The 17,910-nt window shown below is 32.8% G+C and overlaps 3 protein-coding genes across 7 annotated transcripts; 2 read left to right on the forward strand and 1 right to left on the reverse strand.

The window, feature by feature from the left end:
* Positions 1 to 877: 877 nt before the first annotated feature.
* Positions 878 to 1,537, forward strand: LOC111003505 (COX assembly mitochondrial protein homolog). Its single transcript, XM_022274039.2, has 2 exons — positions 878 to 1,117; positions 1,193 to 1,537. Exons 1-2 carry the CDS (start codon positions 1,054 to 1,056, stop codon positions 1,489 to 1,491), a joined length of 363 nt encoding a protein of 120 aa, XP_022129731.1. The 5' UTR covers positions 878 to 1,053; the 3' UTR covers positions 1,492 to 1,537.
* On the reverse strand, positions 1,526 to 3,319 carry LOC111003504 (tRNA-splicing endonuclease subunit Sen2). 2 transcript variants are annotated; one of them, XM_022274038.2, is made up of 4 exons: positions 3,025 to 3,319; positions 1,966 to 2,844; positions 1,749 to 1,876; positions 1,526 to 1,664 (listed from the first exon to the last, which is right to left on the reverse strand). In XM_022274038.2, exons 2-4 carry the CDS (start codon positions 2,771 to 2,773, stop codon positions 1,530 to 1,532), a joined length of 1,071 nt encoding a protein of 356 aa, XP_022129730.1. In that variant the 5' UTR covers positions 2,774 to 2,844; positions 3,025 to 3,319; the 3' UTR covers positions 1,526 to 1,529. The 2 variants fall into 2 exon arrangements, with proteins under 2 accessions (XP_022129730.1, XP_022129729.1); XM_022274037.2 differs by having other exon boundaries at positions 1,966 to 2,850; positions 3,025 to 3,318.
* LOC111003503 (V-type proton ATPase subunit H) lies at positions 2,888 to 11,029 on the forward strand. Of its 4 annotated transcripts, XM_022274033.2 has the most exons (12): positions 2,888 to 2,991; positions 3,489 to 3,512; positions 3,849 to 3,930; positions 4,008 to 4,188; positions 4,515 to 4,724; positions 5,500 to 5,691; positions 6,205 to 6,339; positions 6,789 to 6,974; positions 7,732 to 7,919; positions 8,552 to 8,740; positions 9,839 to 9,952; positions 10,703 to 11,029. In XM_022274033.2, exons 1-12 carry the CDS (start codon positions 2,949 to 2,951, stop codon positions 10,779 to 10,781), a joined length of 1,623 nt encoding a protein of 540 aa, XP_022129725.1. In that variant the 5' UTR covers positions 2,888 to 2,948; the 3' UTR covers positions 10,782 to 11,029. The 4 variants fall into 4 exon arrangements, with proteins under 4 accessions (XP_022129725.1, XP_022129727.1, XP_022129726.2 ...); XM_022274035.2 differs by lacking the exon at positions 5,500 to 5,691 and having other exon boundaries at positions 2,902 to 2,991; XM_022274034.2 differs by lacking the exons at positions 2,888 to 2,991; positions 3,489 to 3,512 and adding an exon at positions 3,565 to 3,756.
* The last annotated feature ends 6,881 nt before the right edge of the window (positions 11,030 to 17,910 follow it).

Raw genomic sequence — 17,910 nt, forward strand, 5'->3', positions numbered from 1 at the left:
TTTGATTATGTCAAGGAAGAAAAGTGCTGCTTTTACTCCGACTTAAAGGAAGAGCCCATGTTGAGAAGTTGTATATTATATTAGGCCGAAGTAACTGTCTCGTTTTATTTTTCGTTTTTTATATCGCTTCATTTGTATTATAGTATTCATTTTAGATTTTCGTCATGTTTAGTTCCGTATAATATTGAGTTAAAAAAGATCAAGTGTATCGAGTAACACGTAGTAAAATAGTTGGGGAGCCCAAACGGGGATTTCCAGATTTACTGGAGCGCAGCACAATAACATTAAGGGGAAGTACTCCCAACCGTATCTAAGCTACGAACTGGAGATAGGGTAAAACTTCTAGTGGAGGCAATCAGATTAGTATGTAATAAAATTCGATCGTAATAAAGACTTGAGTGCGTCAGGCAAGGTAAGTTACTATACTTAACGGTAATTGAGTGAAGAGGCGCTGACTAATTTGCACACATTAGTAGAGCGCGAGGATGCACCACTGTGTCGAAGACATCCGGGCCGACTCTCTGTATACGTTGAGCTTTATTGAGCGCGGAAACTGACGGCCCGCGGAAAATGTTCTACAATTTCTGCTAGGCGGTCATGGAAAAATAAAGAAGAGGCTGAAAGGTCCAGGGAGCCTTGGGACTAAAGTCACCAAGACGGCTGAATAAACGACAGGCCCATCGCGTAAATGCGCGACGCACTCACTAAAACCTCGCCACTTTTTATCGCTGCCTGAGTGATAAGTTAAAAAATAGAGCTTATTACGTGCCTCTATATAAATTTATCAAAAATACAGTGGGAAAATTATAATAAACCAAATAAAAATACTCAAGACTTGGCCTAAAGGTATACTAGATACCAGGCCAAAAACTCAAAAAAAAAAAAAAACAGTGAACTATAAATCTCACAGCTGATTATTGCAATAGGTGTGGGTATTATTTCCGTATTTTTTAAAAATGATTAACTATTCAAAAGGCAGGAAAGACATTCTATATTAATTATAATTGAATGAGAGGCTTTTGTTTCGAATAAATATTATAAAAAGTATCCGCTATGCAAACTACAGCAGATCATTCTGTGTTACCACCTAAGTTTTCAGCAGGACCTAAAGGTTTAGGTAAGTAGACCCAAACATAGCAATAATATTTTATATTTAAACTATAAATACTACTATAAAGTCCACTTTCTGCAGGTGATCCTAATGATAAAAGTTTAAGGAAAGTGGAAACTGAAGTCTTAATACCAAAACTTATGAGGGAAAAAGCAAAAGCTGAAAAGTGTGTAGAAGAAGTCTCACAATTTAATGAATGTTGCAAAAATTCTTCAATATTTATGGTTTATAAGTGTCAAAATGAAAACAGTGCAATGAAAACATGCTTAGGAAATTGGTATCAAAATGAAGAGTTCAAAAAAATGTGTACAGAAGAATATCTAAAAGAACGTAGTGAATATAGAAGAACAGGAAGTAAAAAACCAATAAAGAGGGCATAAAATTTGTGTACATTGTTAAAATAAGAAAATAAAATTTATTAGTCTATGTCATCATTTATTGTTACGGGAATATTTCGTGATAGAAGTAATTCCTTGACACTATATGCATTTAACTCTTTAGGTAGGTTAAGATTCTCTGTTTTTGGTTCAATCACTTCTATTATCAGAATTTCCTGGAAAATTATTACAATTAATCGATAAAATTATATTCTAATGTATATTACAGTAGTCAATTATAAAAATGTAAAATAAATTACCTTGACAGTAGTAGCAGACATTCTAACATGACCTAAAATAGTAAGCCAGCTATTGTAATCCACATTGTTGTGTTTTATAACTACAATATAATCTGAGTGATTGATTCCTGGACCCTCTTTATAGATTACTAAAACAGTACATTTAAAATATTATTTTATTATTCTCTTTTATAAATTATAAGGCAACTGTTTTTTGTTAATGTCGTGGAATACTTACAAAAATCCCCTCCAAATTTTAAGCCTGGCTTGACAATATAACCTTTGGCTCTATAATAATGATACACAATGTACTTGGAAATAAAGTTAATATCACCCTCAATGAAGAGATTCCAGCATTCTTTGACAGTTAGTAATTTATTTGCATTGAATACTTGTAAGCATCCTAAGCCATACACAAGAAAGAAAGCTTCTTGTTTAGTAAGTACTAACTTTTCCTCTAGTTTAATTTTGTTAATACAGCATTTAGGCTTCATGTTAGCAAAATAATCATCATCCTCAGAGTCACTATTAGGAACAATAACTACAATATCATGCTTGTTGCTGAAAACACATTGAGGGCGTAATTCATCATATTGGTTATCTTCACAAACTTCATCTTCACTGGACACCAAATCTATAACATTCCTTTTGAGATGTTTAGTATCATTTCTTATCTTTTTTCTTAAATCTTCAATATGTTTAAAATAACTATCAGTTTCTGGATATTTATTAAAAGATTCAAACTTTTTATTCCAGTAAATTCTTTTTAAATATTGCCTCTTCCTAATAATAGATGGGCTACTATCATTTTTGATTGATTTTGGCTTTGATCGAGACTTAGTTCCCTTACCAAAACAACCCATATGATACAACATTGACATTTCCTCTATACCCCTTACTTCAACTCCAAACCCATTGTAATGACCAGTAAAAATTATTCTCATTGAACTGTCTAAAGGTAATCGTAGTGATGACTCAATTTCTAGGGGAAATTGTCCATTTGGGTCAAAAATTTGACAATGATTATCTGTTTGTAAACTATTCATGACAAAGAAACTGGCCAGTACCCAAATTTTATTTTTAGCACAATGTGTCACTGGTCCAAATGGATGTGAATCTGTAACTAAAGTCAATTTGTAAAAATATTAAACATTTATTATTATGAATTACGACACTAAATTATAGCATTTGTTTAGTTCCCAAAATTGTTAAAGTAAAAAAATGGAAACAAAAATAGCAAAAAAAGATGAAGGAAAGTACGATCGTAAGTAAGATTTTTATGTATTTCCAAAACTACCTGCTGCTGGCTGCGCCAAGATTGGATAAACTTTCCAATATTAGCTGTTTTATTTTCAACATAAATCAACGTAGTATACACTCAGTGTCGATGAACACACTTTAAAATAGGTAATCTGTTAGGTGTAAACACTATTTAGATATTTTTTCATGTGTTTTATTTATCTGTTAGGAAATCCATCTCTGTTTACGTTAGTAACAATAGTATACAATTCTGGTTGTTGAAGTTCTGTCGAATCTCAACTCTCGATTACTTTAATTTTTTTATTATGTTGTACATTATTAATATTTTTCTCACTAGATGGCTCTTTTTTTTTAGAAATAAAGTAAAAATTTTGTTTTTGTGTCACTTTTCTTATGTCACTACAATATGTCTTCTTTTAAACGTACAACAACATTCAAATAAACATTATAGCAATCAGTAGTGACAACATAATATCATATATTTCTGTCTCTTTTTTTCAGCTCGAAAAGTATACATAAGAGAAGGTAAGCGATATTTTAGCGTAATCATAGACAAATAAATCAGAGACAAATTCCCTTACAAAAGTCACAAGACTTCTCAGCTGAGCTTTCGATTTTCCATTTTTGTGTTTTCGGAAAACTGTTCTTCGTAAAATTTTAATTCTCCCGTGGGTGGCTTTTCCTTTTTAAAATAAAATAGCCAAAATGGCTAACATTAATGATGAAAATGTTAGCAAACTTATCCCCACACTTGGGGATGATAAAATTGGTAAGTTATGTAGTATATTTCCTACTTCGTATTTTTGTTAGTAAAAATAAGTAGTTTTTTAGTTTATTATAGAAGATACGAATTATTTTCAGATATGATTGCTGCTACCAGCGTTCTACAAATTAGGGCTAGTGAGATAAGACAAAGCCAAATTAATTGGCAATCTTATCTGCAGTAAGTATTTAAAGACAATTTTACCCAGTCCTAATATTCAAATATATATGTTAAAATAATGGTTTACTTGTTTCTAGGTCACAGATGATTACACAGCGTGATCATGACTTCATTGTTAACTTGGATCAACGTGGGCAAAAGGATTTGCCAGACAAGAACCCAGAAACCTGTGCTGATGTCTTCTTAAACCTAATAACTCACATCAGCAAAGATAACACCATTCAGTATGTGCTTGTACTGATTGATGACATTTTATCTGTAAGTTCAATTATGCTTTATGTTAATTACTTAATTAGTAATTGGAATTAACATTTCTGGATTTGTTGCATGATCTGGCATTTTACCTTTTAAACAAATTCAAATTTTGTTTTATAAAGTTAAGAGTCTTTACCAAGACCTGCTCTTGAACCCAAGATCTTACAAGCTTATACTTCTTGTACATATTAACTAACTAAACATAAATATTACATTAAAATTAACACTTATTATAGAGAAATGTTAATTTTGCAATGCATCTTAAGTACTACTTTATTGTTTTTTTGTGTTTATATATATTTTAATTTATAAACGTATCTTATTTTTAGGAAGACAAGTCTAGAGTGAAGATTTTCCGTCAATCAAGACATGGTAATGTCTGGCAACCATTCTTGAACCTGCTGAATCGTCAAGATGAGTTTGTGCAGCACATGACGGCACGTATCATTGCAAAGTTAGCATGCTGGCACCCTCAGCTCATGGAGAAAAGTGACCTGCACTTCTACCTTTCCTGGTTGAAGGACCAACTGAAGTCTAATGTAAGTGACTTTCAAAATAAATTGCATCTCTGTTATTGATGATATTTATACAGTGTAAACTCTATATAGCGGCACTGATGGGATTGCAACCAACCGAAGTTAAGTTGTGTTTCACTTTACATGGAGTTTACACTGGTCTTTTTTATTAATGGAGTTATTAGAAAGAGGAAATTATGCCGTAAAATATGGTTATTAAGAATGTCCTACCCATGTTATGTAAACAACCAACTCTTTCTAGTATCTTATGTATCTTAATGATTAATGAAAGTTATAAGTGTTTGGTAATTGAATATTTTTATTCGTGTTGTTTTAAAATGCATGCATACTGGCTTGACATATTTTCATCTATACTTTTTATGTATTATGATTTATTATAGCATGGTTTTTTTATTAATATAATTTGCTTTTGGCAAGATATGTTCTTCACAAGTTCATTCAATGATTAAATCTTGACAGTGAAAAGTGATAAGTATTTATAATATTTTTTATCTTTGTATCACCAACACCAAAATATGTTTAAAAAAATTTATGGTTATAATATCATGCATGCTAGAAATTTGTTAATAAATTATGAGTTGACTTATATTTTATATAAATTGTACAATATAATTTGTATACTATTATAAATGTAACTAATTTTTAACAAGCTTGGCCCTTCCTAAGTCATGTAACAGCCCATTCACACCATACTTGGCATCTGAAAAGCATCATTCATCATTGGGATAATAAGGCATAGGTTTGCATTATATCACCGTGAGGTTTGTTTTCTGGCAAGGCGGAGAATATGTCTGCCGAGTTAGCGCATGCTGAGCAGGTTATGTTGGAGCACGAAAAGCAAAATTTCTCCGATAAACACAATAAGCACAAGGAGAAGATTGACAAGGCCGACAGTGAAAAGTATTCGAGCCTATACAGCTCTTTTGATGTTCTGAAACCGCATGAGGATTTGCTCCATGGCCTCCACAAGGTATTCTGTGTTGACGCCGGAAGTGAATGTACAGTAACTACAAAGATGAGTCACTAACACGAAGATTGACCTGAAAACTGTGTAACTAATATTTGTTATAACAACCTCTAGTAGGCTTGCATTATCAATTTTAACTGTCATACTAATAAACGCTAATTTTGCATAATAATTATCTAAGATATATAAATATGTCTTAATATTGTACATATGTAAATTTTGTATGAAATAAAATATTTTATATTGTGAAGCTCCGACATATATGTAAATGAAATGTTGTTCTTTGTCATTTTCTACTCATAATGTATTTTTAAGTAAATTAGTCAATTGTCAGGCTTAGCTTTTTGTGTATATCAAATAATGCTTGTGTGAAATGCGCTACAATTCTGTTATATTTATAATTACTCAATTGACTGTCATGTAACACCAAATCTCTCATAAGTTTTAATAACATCTTCCACTAAATAATTAAACAATAATTAAATAAAAATTAATTATTAATTATAATATTTTCAGAACAACGACTACATTCAATCGGTGGCGCGCTGCCTCCAAATGATGCTTCGTGTGGACGAATACCGTTTCGCTTTCCTCTCGGTAGATGGCATCTCTACTTTGCTCTCCATTTTGGCTTCCCGCGTTAACTTCCAGGTACGTCCATCTACTAAAAATTAGTGATGCAACGGAAGTGTCTTAGCGGAACCAGAAACGGAAACAGATGTCAAAAGTCCTTCCAGATAACATATGGTATGCCAGAAATTAGACAATTGTATTTAAGAAATTTTGGTTAATTATGGTATAACAATTAGATGCAACTTGTACAATAAGAATAATGACTTTAATATATAGTTAATTTTTGTTATAAGTTTCATACCCGTCTTTCTGACAGATTAGTACTAATAATGTAGTGTTTGTATGGCTTATAAGTAATACGCCACAGAGTATATATAATAGAAATTAAAAATAATTTCTTTTGCAAATAGCGCCATATAGCTTAAATGCCAATTTTATTTATTTAAAAATATTCATTAAATTGACATAAGAAATGCTACTTAAATTTGCCAATGTTATGTAAGTAATAGAATTATTTTGCATCCTAGGTACAATACCAACTTGTGTTCTGCCTCTGGGTTTTGACATTCAACCCACTTCTTGCTGAGAAGATGAACAAGTTCAATGCCATTCCGATCTTGGCCGATATCTTGAGCGACTCCGTGAAGGAGAAGGTCACACGCATCGTTCTGGCCGTCTTCAGAAACCTGATTGAGAAGCCCGAAGATCATCAGGTAAGCCATTTCTTAACTGCAAAAAATAAGTCCATTGTGCCGTGGAGAAAAAAAACTAGGCATTTGAAACAAATATTGATTTGAATACAAAACTTGAGATGTGTCCTATTAAAACTATTTAAAATTATTCCTAAAAATATTTAAGAACTAATTAATAGTTATATTGTATCTTTTGTTTCTTTAAACAGCCTTTGTTTCGTAATATAATATACAAGTAAATATCATTCATCTGTCTCACTAGGTCCGTTGTTAGTAAAGTTCTGGCTAACTCCTTCCAAAGACACAGAAACCTCCTCGGCACTTCCAGGAGTGCGTGGGTGACTGATTCCTCTGCGCTGAAACAGCCTCTGCATGCTGTCTGTTATGCCTAGGACTAAAATGTTTACTAAGCAGACAATATCCCGTAGTTATCCCTGTCATTGTTTTGAGATTAGTCGCTTTGTCATTAGCGGTTTAACTGTTGGCAGAGCCATTTTGTTGAGCCATGTTGGAGTTCTCCAGATCTTTGTCAAATCCAGGTTTGCCCTTCCGAGAGGGGCAAGGGGCTCGAAGGCATCATTTCAGAGCCTCTTCTCCTAAGCTTCTCGGCAGTGTCATTGAAAAAGAGATTTACTGTGTCCCTTTATCCACTGTAGTGTATCTCTGTTCGTATGGTTTATTGCCCCTAGTGCAATGACAGTCCATTATCAATTTGCTGTTGGTCTTTTTACTTACTAGCCTGTGTTGTCAAGAATTAAATTGTTATATAATAATTTAGGTGGCTAAAGAGCACTGCATCGCAATGGTGCAATGCAAGGTGCTTAAGCAGCTGTTTATTCTGGAGCAGAAGAGGTCTGACGATGAAGACATCATGAACGATGTAGAGTTCCTCAATGAGCGACTCCAGGCCTCCGTTCAGGACCTTAGCTCCTTTGATCAGTATGCTACGGAAGTTAAGAGTGGCCGGTGAGACTTTTAACATATCATTTGTTAATTATCTAAGATTACACAATTTGCATCAACATCATATAGCTTATTTAGAATAATTTATATATTTATTACGACGACGACGCAATATGTAAGCAAACAATATTTATTATATACATTAAATAGGCTGCTTAATACCTACCTGCTCACCATCTACAACCCAAAAACACGACTTAAGGACTGGCTTATGAACACGCCCTAGGCAGTGTTAGAGCTGCTTCTGAGACCTAATATGTAAAAATACACTACTCATTCACTCACTGACTCACTCATTCACTCAATCACACACTAACTCATGCACTCGGGTGTGTTGATAACGTTTGAAAAAAGATAAATAAAATAAGGTTAAATAATGTATTTATTTTAAATACTTAAGAATTAAGTTTGTTTAAGCTATTAATATTATAGAATACTTTTAATTATTACAAATAAGGAATTATTTTACTGTGTTTTGCTATATTAATATAATAAAAAAGAAATATTAGTTAGTAATCAATAAAAATAAATATTATTTTCAAAATACTATAATAAGTTGTGTGAAGCCGACATAGGTGGCTAGTTAATTTATTTTAATAAAAACAGATTTATACATATTAATATTCTAATTACAGTCTGGAATGGTCTCCGGTGCACAAGTCCGCCAAGTTCTGGCGCGAGAACGCAGCTCGGCTGAACGAGCGCGGTCAAGAACTGCTCCGAACCCTGGTGCATCTTCTGGAGAAGAGCCGGGATCCAGTTGTCCTGGCCGTGGCCTGTTACGATGTGGGAGAATACGTGCGACACTATCCCAGGGGAAAACAGTGCGTATACTATATTTTATTCCTAGAGTATAGTATATTTCATTATGAGTGCGAAAAGCCTGTCATTGCAGAGTTCCGACAAATTGAACAACTATTTTTTAATACACTTGCGAAAAAATTAAGAAACTTAATAAATAATAAAAACACAATAAACTCGACTAACTCGACTAATTACTGATTTATATTTTTGTTTTCTGCACCCATTCTGGGTAGGCAAAGGAACTAACTCATTGAATCAAATCATTAAATTTGATATGACACTTTTTGATTAACTGTATTAAAAAAACACATAGCATTTTTTATCAACTTATGCAGTTATAATCACTTTTTATTTGTCTATTTATGCAGTATTTTAGTTTCTTCTATATTAATTCAATTTACCGCTCTGACTCATACTAACACGCCTAAGCACGTATACGTCATCGTGTGTTAGGTTTTTTTCGTTACGGAATTTCTATATTCGACCACCGCGCTCAAAGCCCGCGATGTAATCTATGCAATAGCTTAAAATTTTATTCTTGTTTTAATCTGAATTATAGCGCAAAAGAAATTTTTCTATTAACTTTACTTTCGGAGTCTTGAATCTCTGACTGAGTTAATTCATGTTTTTTTGAACAACCGGCTTTAATAAAAATATTCCATACTGCTAGTTTAAGTATGGAAACATATATATATATTAGTATATAGGATAAGATTTAGTAGTTTCTTGAAGATATTCAGCTATTATTCCTATCAGTGGTCAGATAGATGAAACGCCGTTTTAAGGCTTTCACTAAGCACAACGTTTGAAAATACCTCGCAAATTATTTATTAAAAAAAATACGTCACATAAGATGGTGAATTACAAATTGGTCAGAAATAGATTTTCCGCTGGAAGTTATACTTCTTTTGGGCGCGTTGGGAAAAAATGACAGTAAAGTTTTACGATGCTGTTTGGTTTTTTTCTATTTTTAGTGTCGATTTTCTACAAATAAGGCGAAAGATAAAATTTTTGGAGATTTTTATTTCGTTACGCCAAATAAGTATAATTTCTAAACCGTGTACATAATATACACACTTTTTTTAAAGCATACTATACAGAGTGTTTTTTTTATTTAGCGTCTTGGAACAGCTTGGAGGCAAACAGCGTGTGATGTATCTCCTGAGTCACGAAGATCCCAATGTCCGCTACGAAGCTCTGCTCGCTGTACAGAAACTGATGGTGCACAACTGGTTAGTAAACAAATAAAATATTTAAATTAGATTTTACTGCCTGGTTAATTGATATTACAATATAATGAAACACGATCTATAACATTGGTATTTGTAATGTTTTTTTTTATAAAAGTAATTAGGCTAAAAGTAAACGTGTAATAGCGCCATCTTTTGGAATTTTTAGCAAACTTTAACGATTTAGTTTGTCTAAACTTGCGATAGCGCCATCTATTGCTAAATGTTGGTATTTGCAATATTTTCTGTTACAAAAATAACTCGTGTCTTCACTACATAGTATAAAACAAAGTCGCTTTCTCTGTCCCTATGTGCCTTTGTATGCTTAAATCTTTGAAACTACGCAACGGATTTTGATGCGGTTTTTTTAATAGATAGAGTGATTCAAGAGGAAGGTTTATATGTATAATAACATCCATTAAATAGTGGAGAAGTACTGTTATTTTTGAGGTTTCTAATGTGATGTCGTAAATAATTACATTTTTTCCGCTTACATTGCAAACGCAGGCTGAACCCTACGAGTTTTATCAAAATAATGTACTAAGTATTGTACACATTGTAAAGGTCTACAGAAAAGTCCGTGATGGTATATGTCTATCTCTTATGGATAACCCACATTTTTATTACAACGTTCACAGATTTTCTGTAGTGTATTTAGTATCAGCATTGCACCCGTGCGAAGCCGGGGCGGGTCGCTAGTACTTTATATAATCAGCTAATATACTTTATAATATGAATGAATAATTTTCACAGGGAATACCTTGGCAAGCAATTGGAGAAAGAACAGATTGACAAGCAGACCGGTGGTACTGCGGTTGGAGCTAAATCTTAAGAAAAAGATATTAATTGTTATTGTTATCTAGAATTACAAGTACACTGTACATACCACAATGGAAATATTTATTGACAGTGTGAAAATTATGTAAATACGATGTTAGAAATATATTTATTATTCCCCCCAACGCTAAATAATTACATTCCTAAACGAGTTTTACTGTTGAAACCAAATACAATATGGTGTTTCCTTTGTAGATTAGCTCGTGAATATGTAAACGCGCCATTAATAAAGTATTAATTGTCTCATGCTGTTTTATTACGTAACTTAAAAGGCTTAAAAGGCCGTCAACGCACTCGCGAGCCCTATAGCATCGAGAGTGTCCATGGGCGGCGGTATCACGGTATTTGTCCAAGCCCATATTGATTTTGGACATCTAAGGGTTTAGCTTTGTGCTTAACTTATCGCATTGGCCTTTTTAAGGCTAAAAGATAGCCGCACATACAAAATTTTTCTTTATCGTACAAGTAAGTTTTTGCATTTGTCGATTTTTAAAAGGTTTTTGTTTCTTTTCGCTGGGGTCCTCAATACAGTACATAATAGTAGTCAATATAACATTCCCATAGCGATTTGTAAAAAACTTATTAGACGTTTATATCGAAGTCTATCATAAACAATTTCTTGTGCTAATTGAATGCCTGCTGCAATACAACTAAATTGTTAAGATTTTAAAACAATTGTTTTGTTTCACTTTCAAGGTCAAGTAAATTGATAAACATTTCCAAGTTTTGTACTTGTTTTTGTTTTCGTGTTATAGCCAAGCTAACATTAATGTTCGCCTTCGTTAACTTACACAAGTAGTATTCAATGGTAAAAGTTCCAGAAGTATGCGTTGTCTCTTCAGGCAGTAAACGCCTAGGTCATTGGTATTTCGGTGCCAGAATCTAGAATAAATTATACAATTATTTATAATAAATAAAAAATCCTACTTTCAACATCACGTAATCTTTCTTCAATTTTTTATTTAAACAGATTTCAATAATATATTGATCTAGTTGTTCAAATACATGAGGCAGATAATTAAAATTCTATTGAAAAAGGGGCTCTATGTTAAATTAATAATTGATTTACCTTATGCCCATGCATTGGTTGTACACAGTGCTTATGAGTGAATATGTGTTTTTAGAATAACTCTGTAAATTAAGCAGATGCTGATTTATGGGCGCTGACGATCAGCGTATCAGCGATCAGTTTGTCAGTGATCAGCGTATATTTGTTGGCGAAATAGTTCGCTTATATATACTAGATAAACAAAACAAAACTAATTTGCATCAACTAGATCTTCGATTCCAAAACTTTGAATGTTATGAGCCGTGGTATCATAAGATAGGATTTTGGCAAACGCTCAAAGTTTACAGTTTGTTTAGTAGATCTATAAATGAATTATATCATCATAAAATGCATGAAAAGTCAATATTTGAAAGTACCTAGTGCATTTATCAAAGCAAATGTTATTACTGATTTAATTTATTTTTTATTCTTATTTTTAATTTAGTTATTTTACTCTTGAATTTTACAAAATTAAACATAGAATGAAAGTCAATTAATCATGTCGTTTATGTGAAAATCTTAAAAGTTTTTAACCTTCCGAGTCATACCAGCACTAAATCTAAATCTGACTCCCAGTACGTCATATAACATATTTCAACATAAGACGATCTCACACAAATTCTATTCTTAATGTCGATTTATTTCGAATGAATAACCAAGAAAGATAATTTCATTTCATTTCCTGAAATAATCTCGAAATATAACAATACGATACAATCCCTAACTTTCGGTTTAATATAGAAATGGAGTCTCAAATTCTGCACTTTTTCAATTTAATAGCACTTTTGCGCAACTACGATGTTGTTTACGGCATTTTAGAGATGTTGTTACTTCTAACAATGTTTATGGTTGTATTATACGAAAGTATGTTATGGTAAAGGCTAGTTCTTGGTTCAAATAGAGAATTTGATATGAAAACTTCGAAACATTTATTTATTTATTTTATTTATTTTTACATTTAGGTACAAAAACAGGAAACAGATTGTTAACATACATACAGTTATTACAAACTAAACAACATTTGAAAATCTGATATCCAATTATATCTGTACACAGCATTTTACACTAAACATCAACCAAACAACGTACTCATATTAAAATGAATGACAAAAAAATATATATATATTAATTACTAATGACATGAACTATCTTTACAACATACTATTCAAAGGGTTCAGGAATGTTTTCCTTTTCTCTTGCCATAGAATTGAGGCATGCCCTTACGCATACATTTGCATAAGTCGCTATAACATCGTAGTATTTCCGAACCGATTCGACTTAGGGTCCTTCAACAAAAGAGCGTACCGATTCTTAAAAGGTCGGCAGCGCGCTTGCGAGCCTTCTGTAACATAAAAAAAACTGACTTACACTTTTTTAACGAACACATAGATTTTTAGTGTAAATATACAATGGCTTTAAGGATAATTTGACAAAAAGTAAATTGAATTTGTAATTGATTTATGACAATATTTGTCTTAAATTATATGAAAAATTTAAATTGTCTAAGAGAGATTTAACCATTCTCAATAGCGTTGTTTCTCTCAGATTGCGAAACACCTTCGTTAAAGTCAAATATATTACAGCTTTGGTAATATTCCCCCAATAATTTAGACCTTTGAGTTGTGTTTCATAAATAAAACTGCTACAAAGGCCCGAAATATTTTCATGAAAAGCATTCGGAAAACGATATCATTTTCGAACACGAAACTGAATAGTTGGACGTGACCCTTTATCGTTTCCTTTCAATTTAACTCGCAATATTTCAATTCAAAAGAAAAATATAGCCATGGAAACAACACTCCCTGGCACTTCGATTTTGCTATAAAAAAGGTTTGCAATCACGTATCTTTGCAAGTTTTTCAGGAAAACTCATATTGGGTTGATACTTAAGGGTAATGCCAATCTATAGACGCACTTGGAGTGTGGCTTTTATGAGTAATTCTGAATTATATTCACCTTCATACTTTTGCTATATTGAAAAAAATTAGATGCTACATAATAGGTTCCTTTTTCAATTCAATGGCTATATTGTGCGAGACTGCCAAAGGTACTTACTATATACATCTTGGTGTTTGCTAGAATACCCTGACAAAAAATACCTAAATCGATTGTTCCAAACACCAAAACATTTCTCTACACTATTGTGACTTCTAATGTGGTCATAATTTTTTTTTATGCTTCTTCTCTATGAGTGGTCTCATTTATTACTATGTAAATAAATAACGAGTAAGCAAAGCAAGAATCGCCATGTCATCTACCATGAACTTGTTCCCTCTCAAAAACGCCATGTTATTAAATTTCCGTGAGTCATAGTTTAGGTCATGTCAGACTTATGCTAGGTGTGCGGCTAGAATAACGCTAGTATGAACAGTTATGCCGACGTTATACTAGGTGTAGGTTATTCCAGGTTTATTAGTAGACATTTTCCTTATTCTTAGGTTATTCTTGGTATAAAATTTTATTCCACGTTTATTTGTACCACTGTTAGAAGATAGTTTAAAATAACTATACGTTAGAACATAAATATCGCATCCCTAGTATTTAATAAATCTTATATTTAAGCCTAGCCAAAAAATCATAAATTATATTTTATGAAAAAATAAAACAGACAGATGCCGTAAAAGGTGGATGCTCATCGTAAAGTTTTATTTTATTAGACGGATACTGCCTTTTAGTATTTTTACATCAACGTTTTGTGGTTATTATAAATCGATTGTAGGTACAATATTTGGTACAAACAAATAAATTCAAAGCAACTATACAAATTTTGAATCGTCAATTGTTTCACACGGAATAAAAGAAAAAAGTAAAGTTTATATAGAAATTATTAGATACAATGCGACTGTAGCAGCCTGTTATTGACGGCCGTGCCAAGTGTCGAAATACCCAGCTTATGATGATTTAGAAAACGAAGCTTGAATATTTCAGACACGTTTTACGTAATACCAAAAATACGAGAAAGAAAGAATCTTTGGCAAAGGTTTGGTCAAAGCAACATAGTTCAATTATCCTTCGAAAGCTTCGAAAGGACAAGCATGACAAGAATCTTGTATTTAACAAGTGGGCAATTAATTTGTTTAACCTGATGAATCCAGATCAGTTGGGACGCCAAATTCACAACTAGCTTGCGCAAATTCGAAATATTATTAGTTAAAATTTAAATGAAACGAATTCCACAGTTCACGGCAAATTTAAAGGTACGCTACAACAAGAAGGGGTATCGGTATGTTCTGTCATAAGACGGCTTATAAGAACTGCTTCTTAATTCTTAACCTTTATGTCAGCAGGCCGAGGCGGTTTACATGTTGTGGTTGGCTGAGTAACCAATTGGAGCAATTCTTTGAACGCCATGATAAGAGTTAATATTTCAGTCGAATTGACCGTATGGTCGGAAGATTCGTCGGAGACCGTTTCATGTGAGAAGGCCTCTACCTCTTCTACTGACGTTATTGGATCTAGGTAACTTGCATTGAATCACTATAACTGATCTAATTAAAGTTAATAATCATTTTGTGTATATGCATTGATATGTTTATGATAAAAAAAATGTTTTTCCTATTCAATATCCTTCCTAAAACGCTGGCTGGCCACCTTGTGTAGGTATCCTTGACCCTGGTCTTATTGGCTGAACCCAGGATGTGTGATGCCTTGTGTAGTTGTTGCAATCTAAAACAGCGCAAGCGACGCACTGGATTCAGTATGGCCGAATGGCGCAAGTTTATATATTTTTACAAAAATATTAATAATGTTTAAGATTCAATTTTATATTATAATAGTCTGTAGTGATTTCATAGTCTTTATTATTTATGTTACAGCAATGGTGTTAGTGTCAGCTGCAACTGTCATTTAATGAAATCAAAGTCAAATTAGTTTAAAACCGTTAACACGACTAGTTCATTTAACTTTTCAATGTTAACTACAGTTTTAATAAAAGTTAAAACATCTTACAAAAAAATACCTATTTCTTTTCTGTACAAGCTGTTATGAAAAGTTGTCTGGTTTCTATGACACTTAACACTAAATTAATTTCCTTTCCAAGATAAAATGTCGGTAAAGAGGATGTCATTAAATGCATTTGTACACATTTTATCATTTCTTTACGTAACTATACAATGTTGCAGAAAATATATTTTATGACTGCCAAACTAACTAAATATTATCATTAGTTATTGTTTAAAAAGTGTCCAGTGTTCTTAAGCCCTATATGGGTCAAATTGCATCTGTTTTCGACATGCCGGTTTCTATACATAGGAAGAAAAATTAAACAAAGCCGTAATTCAAACGCACGACTTTAGGGATGAGATTCGCAAGCATAAGCCACTGGGACAACACTGTTCGTTAAAGACGTATTTACTCCGTACATAAATGAACTGTATATAAGAAAAATAATGTTTATTACGGAACATAAAATACAGGTATCACTTATTCCACGTCATTAAATTTAAATCTGTAGGCATCCTCATCGCCAAAGAAGACACAGGGCCGAGAGAAAAAGCCGGCGTAAAGAACTCTCGTTACGTAATATTATAATAAAACTAGCAGACTCGGCCAAGCGTTGCTGTGGCAAAGGTTATTGTAATCACATGGCAGTAAACTATTCAAGGGAAACGGTAGGAGAACTTGTAATGTTAAAGTTAGATAGCTGTCTGTGTCTGTGAAACGTTGGTACTTTTAACACAGCGCCATCTGTTAGAATTGTATCAAATAATAAACAAATAATTTGCAATAAAATAAAATTGCGACTATAATTTGAGATTTAAACTATCCTATCTCTCAATTTGGATCGAACTGCACATGGTGTGCGAATTTTATTATAATCGGTTAAGTGGTTTAGGAGTCCATTGAGGACAAACATTGTGACACGAGATTTATATTTTATATATTACTAGCGGATCCGACAGACGTTGTCCTGTCTATACGTCTTTAATTTGAAAATTTCAAACTTTTTTTAATAAGCTAAAACATTCTGGACCATTTTGATGAAAATTATTATTCAAATGTTATGACAATATCTAACGATCCAGCACATGGTCTACAATAACACAATGATAACAAAACTTTTTTTTAATTTGATCGCAGCGCTAACTGTCGGGACAGACTAAAATTAAAATTCGAATATTATTTAAAATTTGACAGTGCGATGTCTGTCGGATCCAATGTAAAACATTCCAAAATCAACAACTACTAATTAATTAAAAAAACATTGTCCAGCGGACAAAATTGTGAATCTAAACCATTCTCGAATCTCCACGAACACACACAAAAAATTTCATCAAAATTGGTCCAGTCGGTTAGGAGGAGTTCAGTCACATACACACGCACACAAGAAATATATATATTAAGATATTAAGATTGTGTTTTGGTTGTGAAATTCACCAACGGATGGCGTTGTGGGTTTTCTACATCGCGCTATCGTTGTGTCGTTTCTTATAGTATAAGGTTTAACATGGTTTCGTGGTATTACATAAGACTAGCTGACAAGTATAATATGCACAATCTGATATATGTAAATATTGGGTCCCTGGACTTAGTAGCCGATATTATTGTGAATAATAATAAAATCCCTTACATGCAACTATCTTTTCTTCTCAGTGAACATCTCTTACTTTTTGGGTCACTGTGTGCACGGCTACTAAGTCCAGGGACCCAATATTTACAAATATCAGATTGTGCATATTATACTTGTCAGCTAGTCGGTGGACAGCAAAAGGCCAGGTGTCAGAGATGACACATTGGTGTTCAGGTCTCACATTCAAGAAACAAATATTGATCTGAGGTTTAAAGCCCATGTCTAGCATTCGATCTGCCTCGTCTAATACGATAAAGTAGATGTGGGAATCATCTATAATATGCTTTGCTTTGATCAAATCAATCAATCTACCAGGCGTTGCAATAACAATATCCACCCACTTTGAAATAATATTAAATTGTTCCTGCCGATCCACACCCCCATATATGCTTACACTATTAATGCCTCTATGTCGAAAACGGTTCACCGTACGAAAAAATTGTTTGAAAAAAAGAGAATTTTGTATTCTACAATATTGATGATAAATACTAATAGCAAAAAAAACCA

This window comes from Pieris rapae, chromosome 21 (assembly GCF_905147795.1).
Source record: "Pieris rapae chromosome 21, ilPieRapa1.1, whole genome shotgun sequence".
NCBI lineage: Eukaryota > Metazoa > Arthropoda > Insecta > Lepidoptera > Pieridae > Pieris > Pieris rapae.

Excerpts from the sequence above, each read along its gene's own strand:
- LOC111003505 (XM_022274039.2), top strand. The coding sequence starts at position 1,054 with ATGCAAACTACAGCAGATCATTCTGTGTTACCACCTAAGTTTTCAGCA. Across the intron at positions 1,118-1,192 it reads AGCAGGACCTAAAGGTTTAG|GTGATCCTAATGATAAAAGT; the intron begins GTAAGTAGACCC and ends CACTTTCTGCAG.
- LOC111003504 (XM_022274038.2), bottom strand. The coding sequence starts at position 2,773 with ATGAATAGTTTACAAACAGATAATCATTGTCAAATTTTTGACCCAAAT. Across the intron at positions 1,877-1,965 it reads AAAATTTGGAGGGGATTTTT|TAATCTATAAAGAGGGTCCA; the intron begins GTAAGTATTCCA and ends GTACTGTTTTAG. Across the intron at positions 1,665-1,748 it reads TGTCTGCTACTACTGTCAAG|GAAATTCTGATAATAGAAGT; the intron begins GTAATTTATTTT and ends ATAATTTTCCAG.
- LOC111003503 (XM_022274033.2), top strand. The coding sequence starts at position 2,949 with ATGGAAACAAAAATAGCAAAAAAAGATGAAGGAAAGTACGATC. Across the intron at positions 6,340-6,788 it reads CTTCCCGCGTTAACTTCCAG|GTACAATACCAACTTGTGTT; the intron begins GTACGTCCATCT and ends TTTGCATCCTAG. Across the intron at positions 6,975-7,731 it reads AGAAGCCCGAAGATCATCAG|GTGGCTAAAGAGCACTGCAT; the intron begins GTAAGCCATTTC and ends ATAATAATTTAG.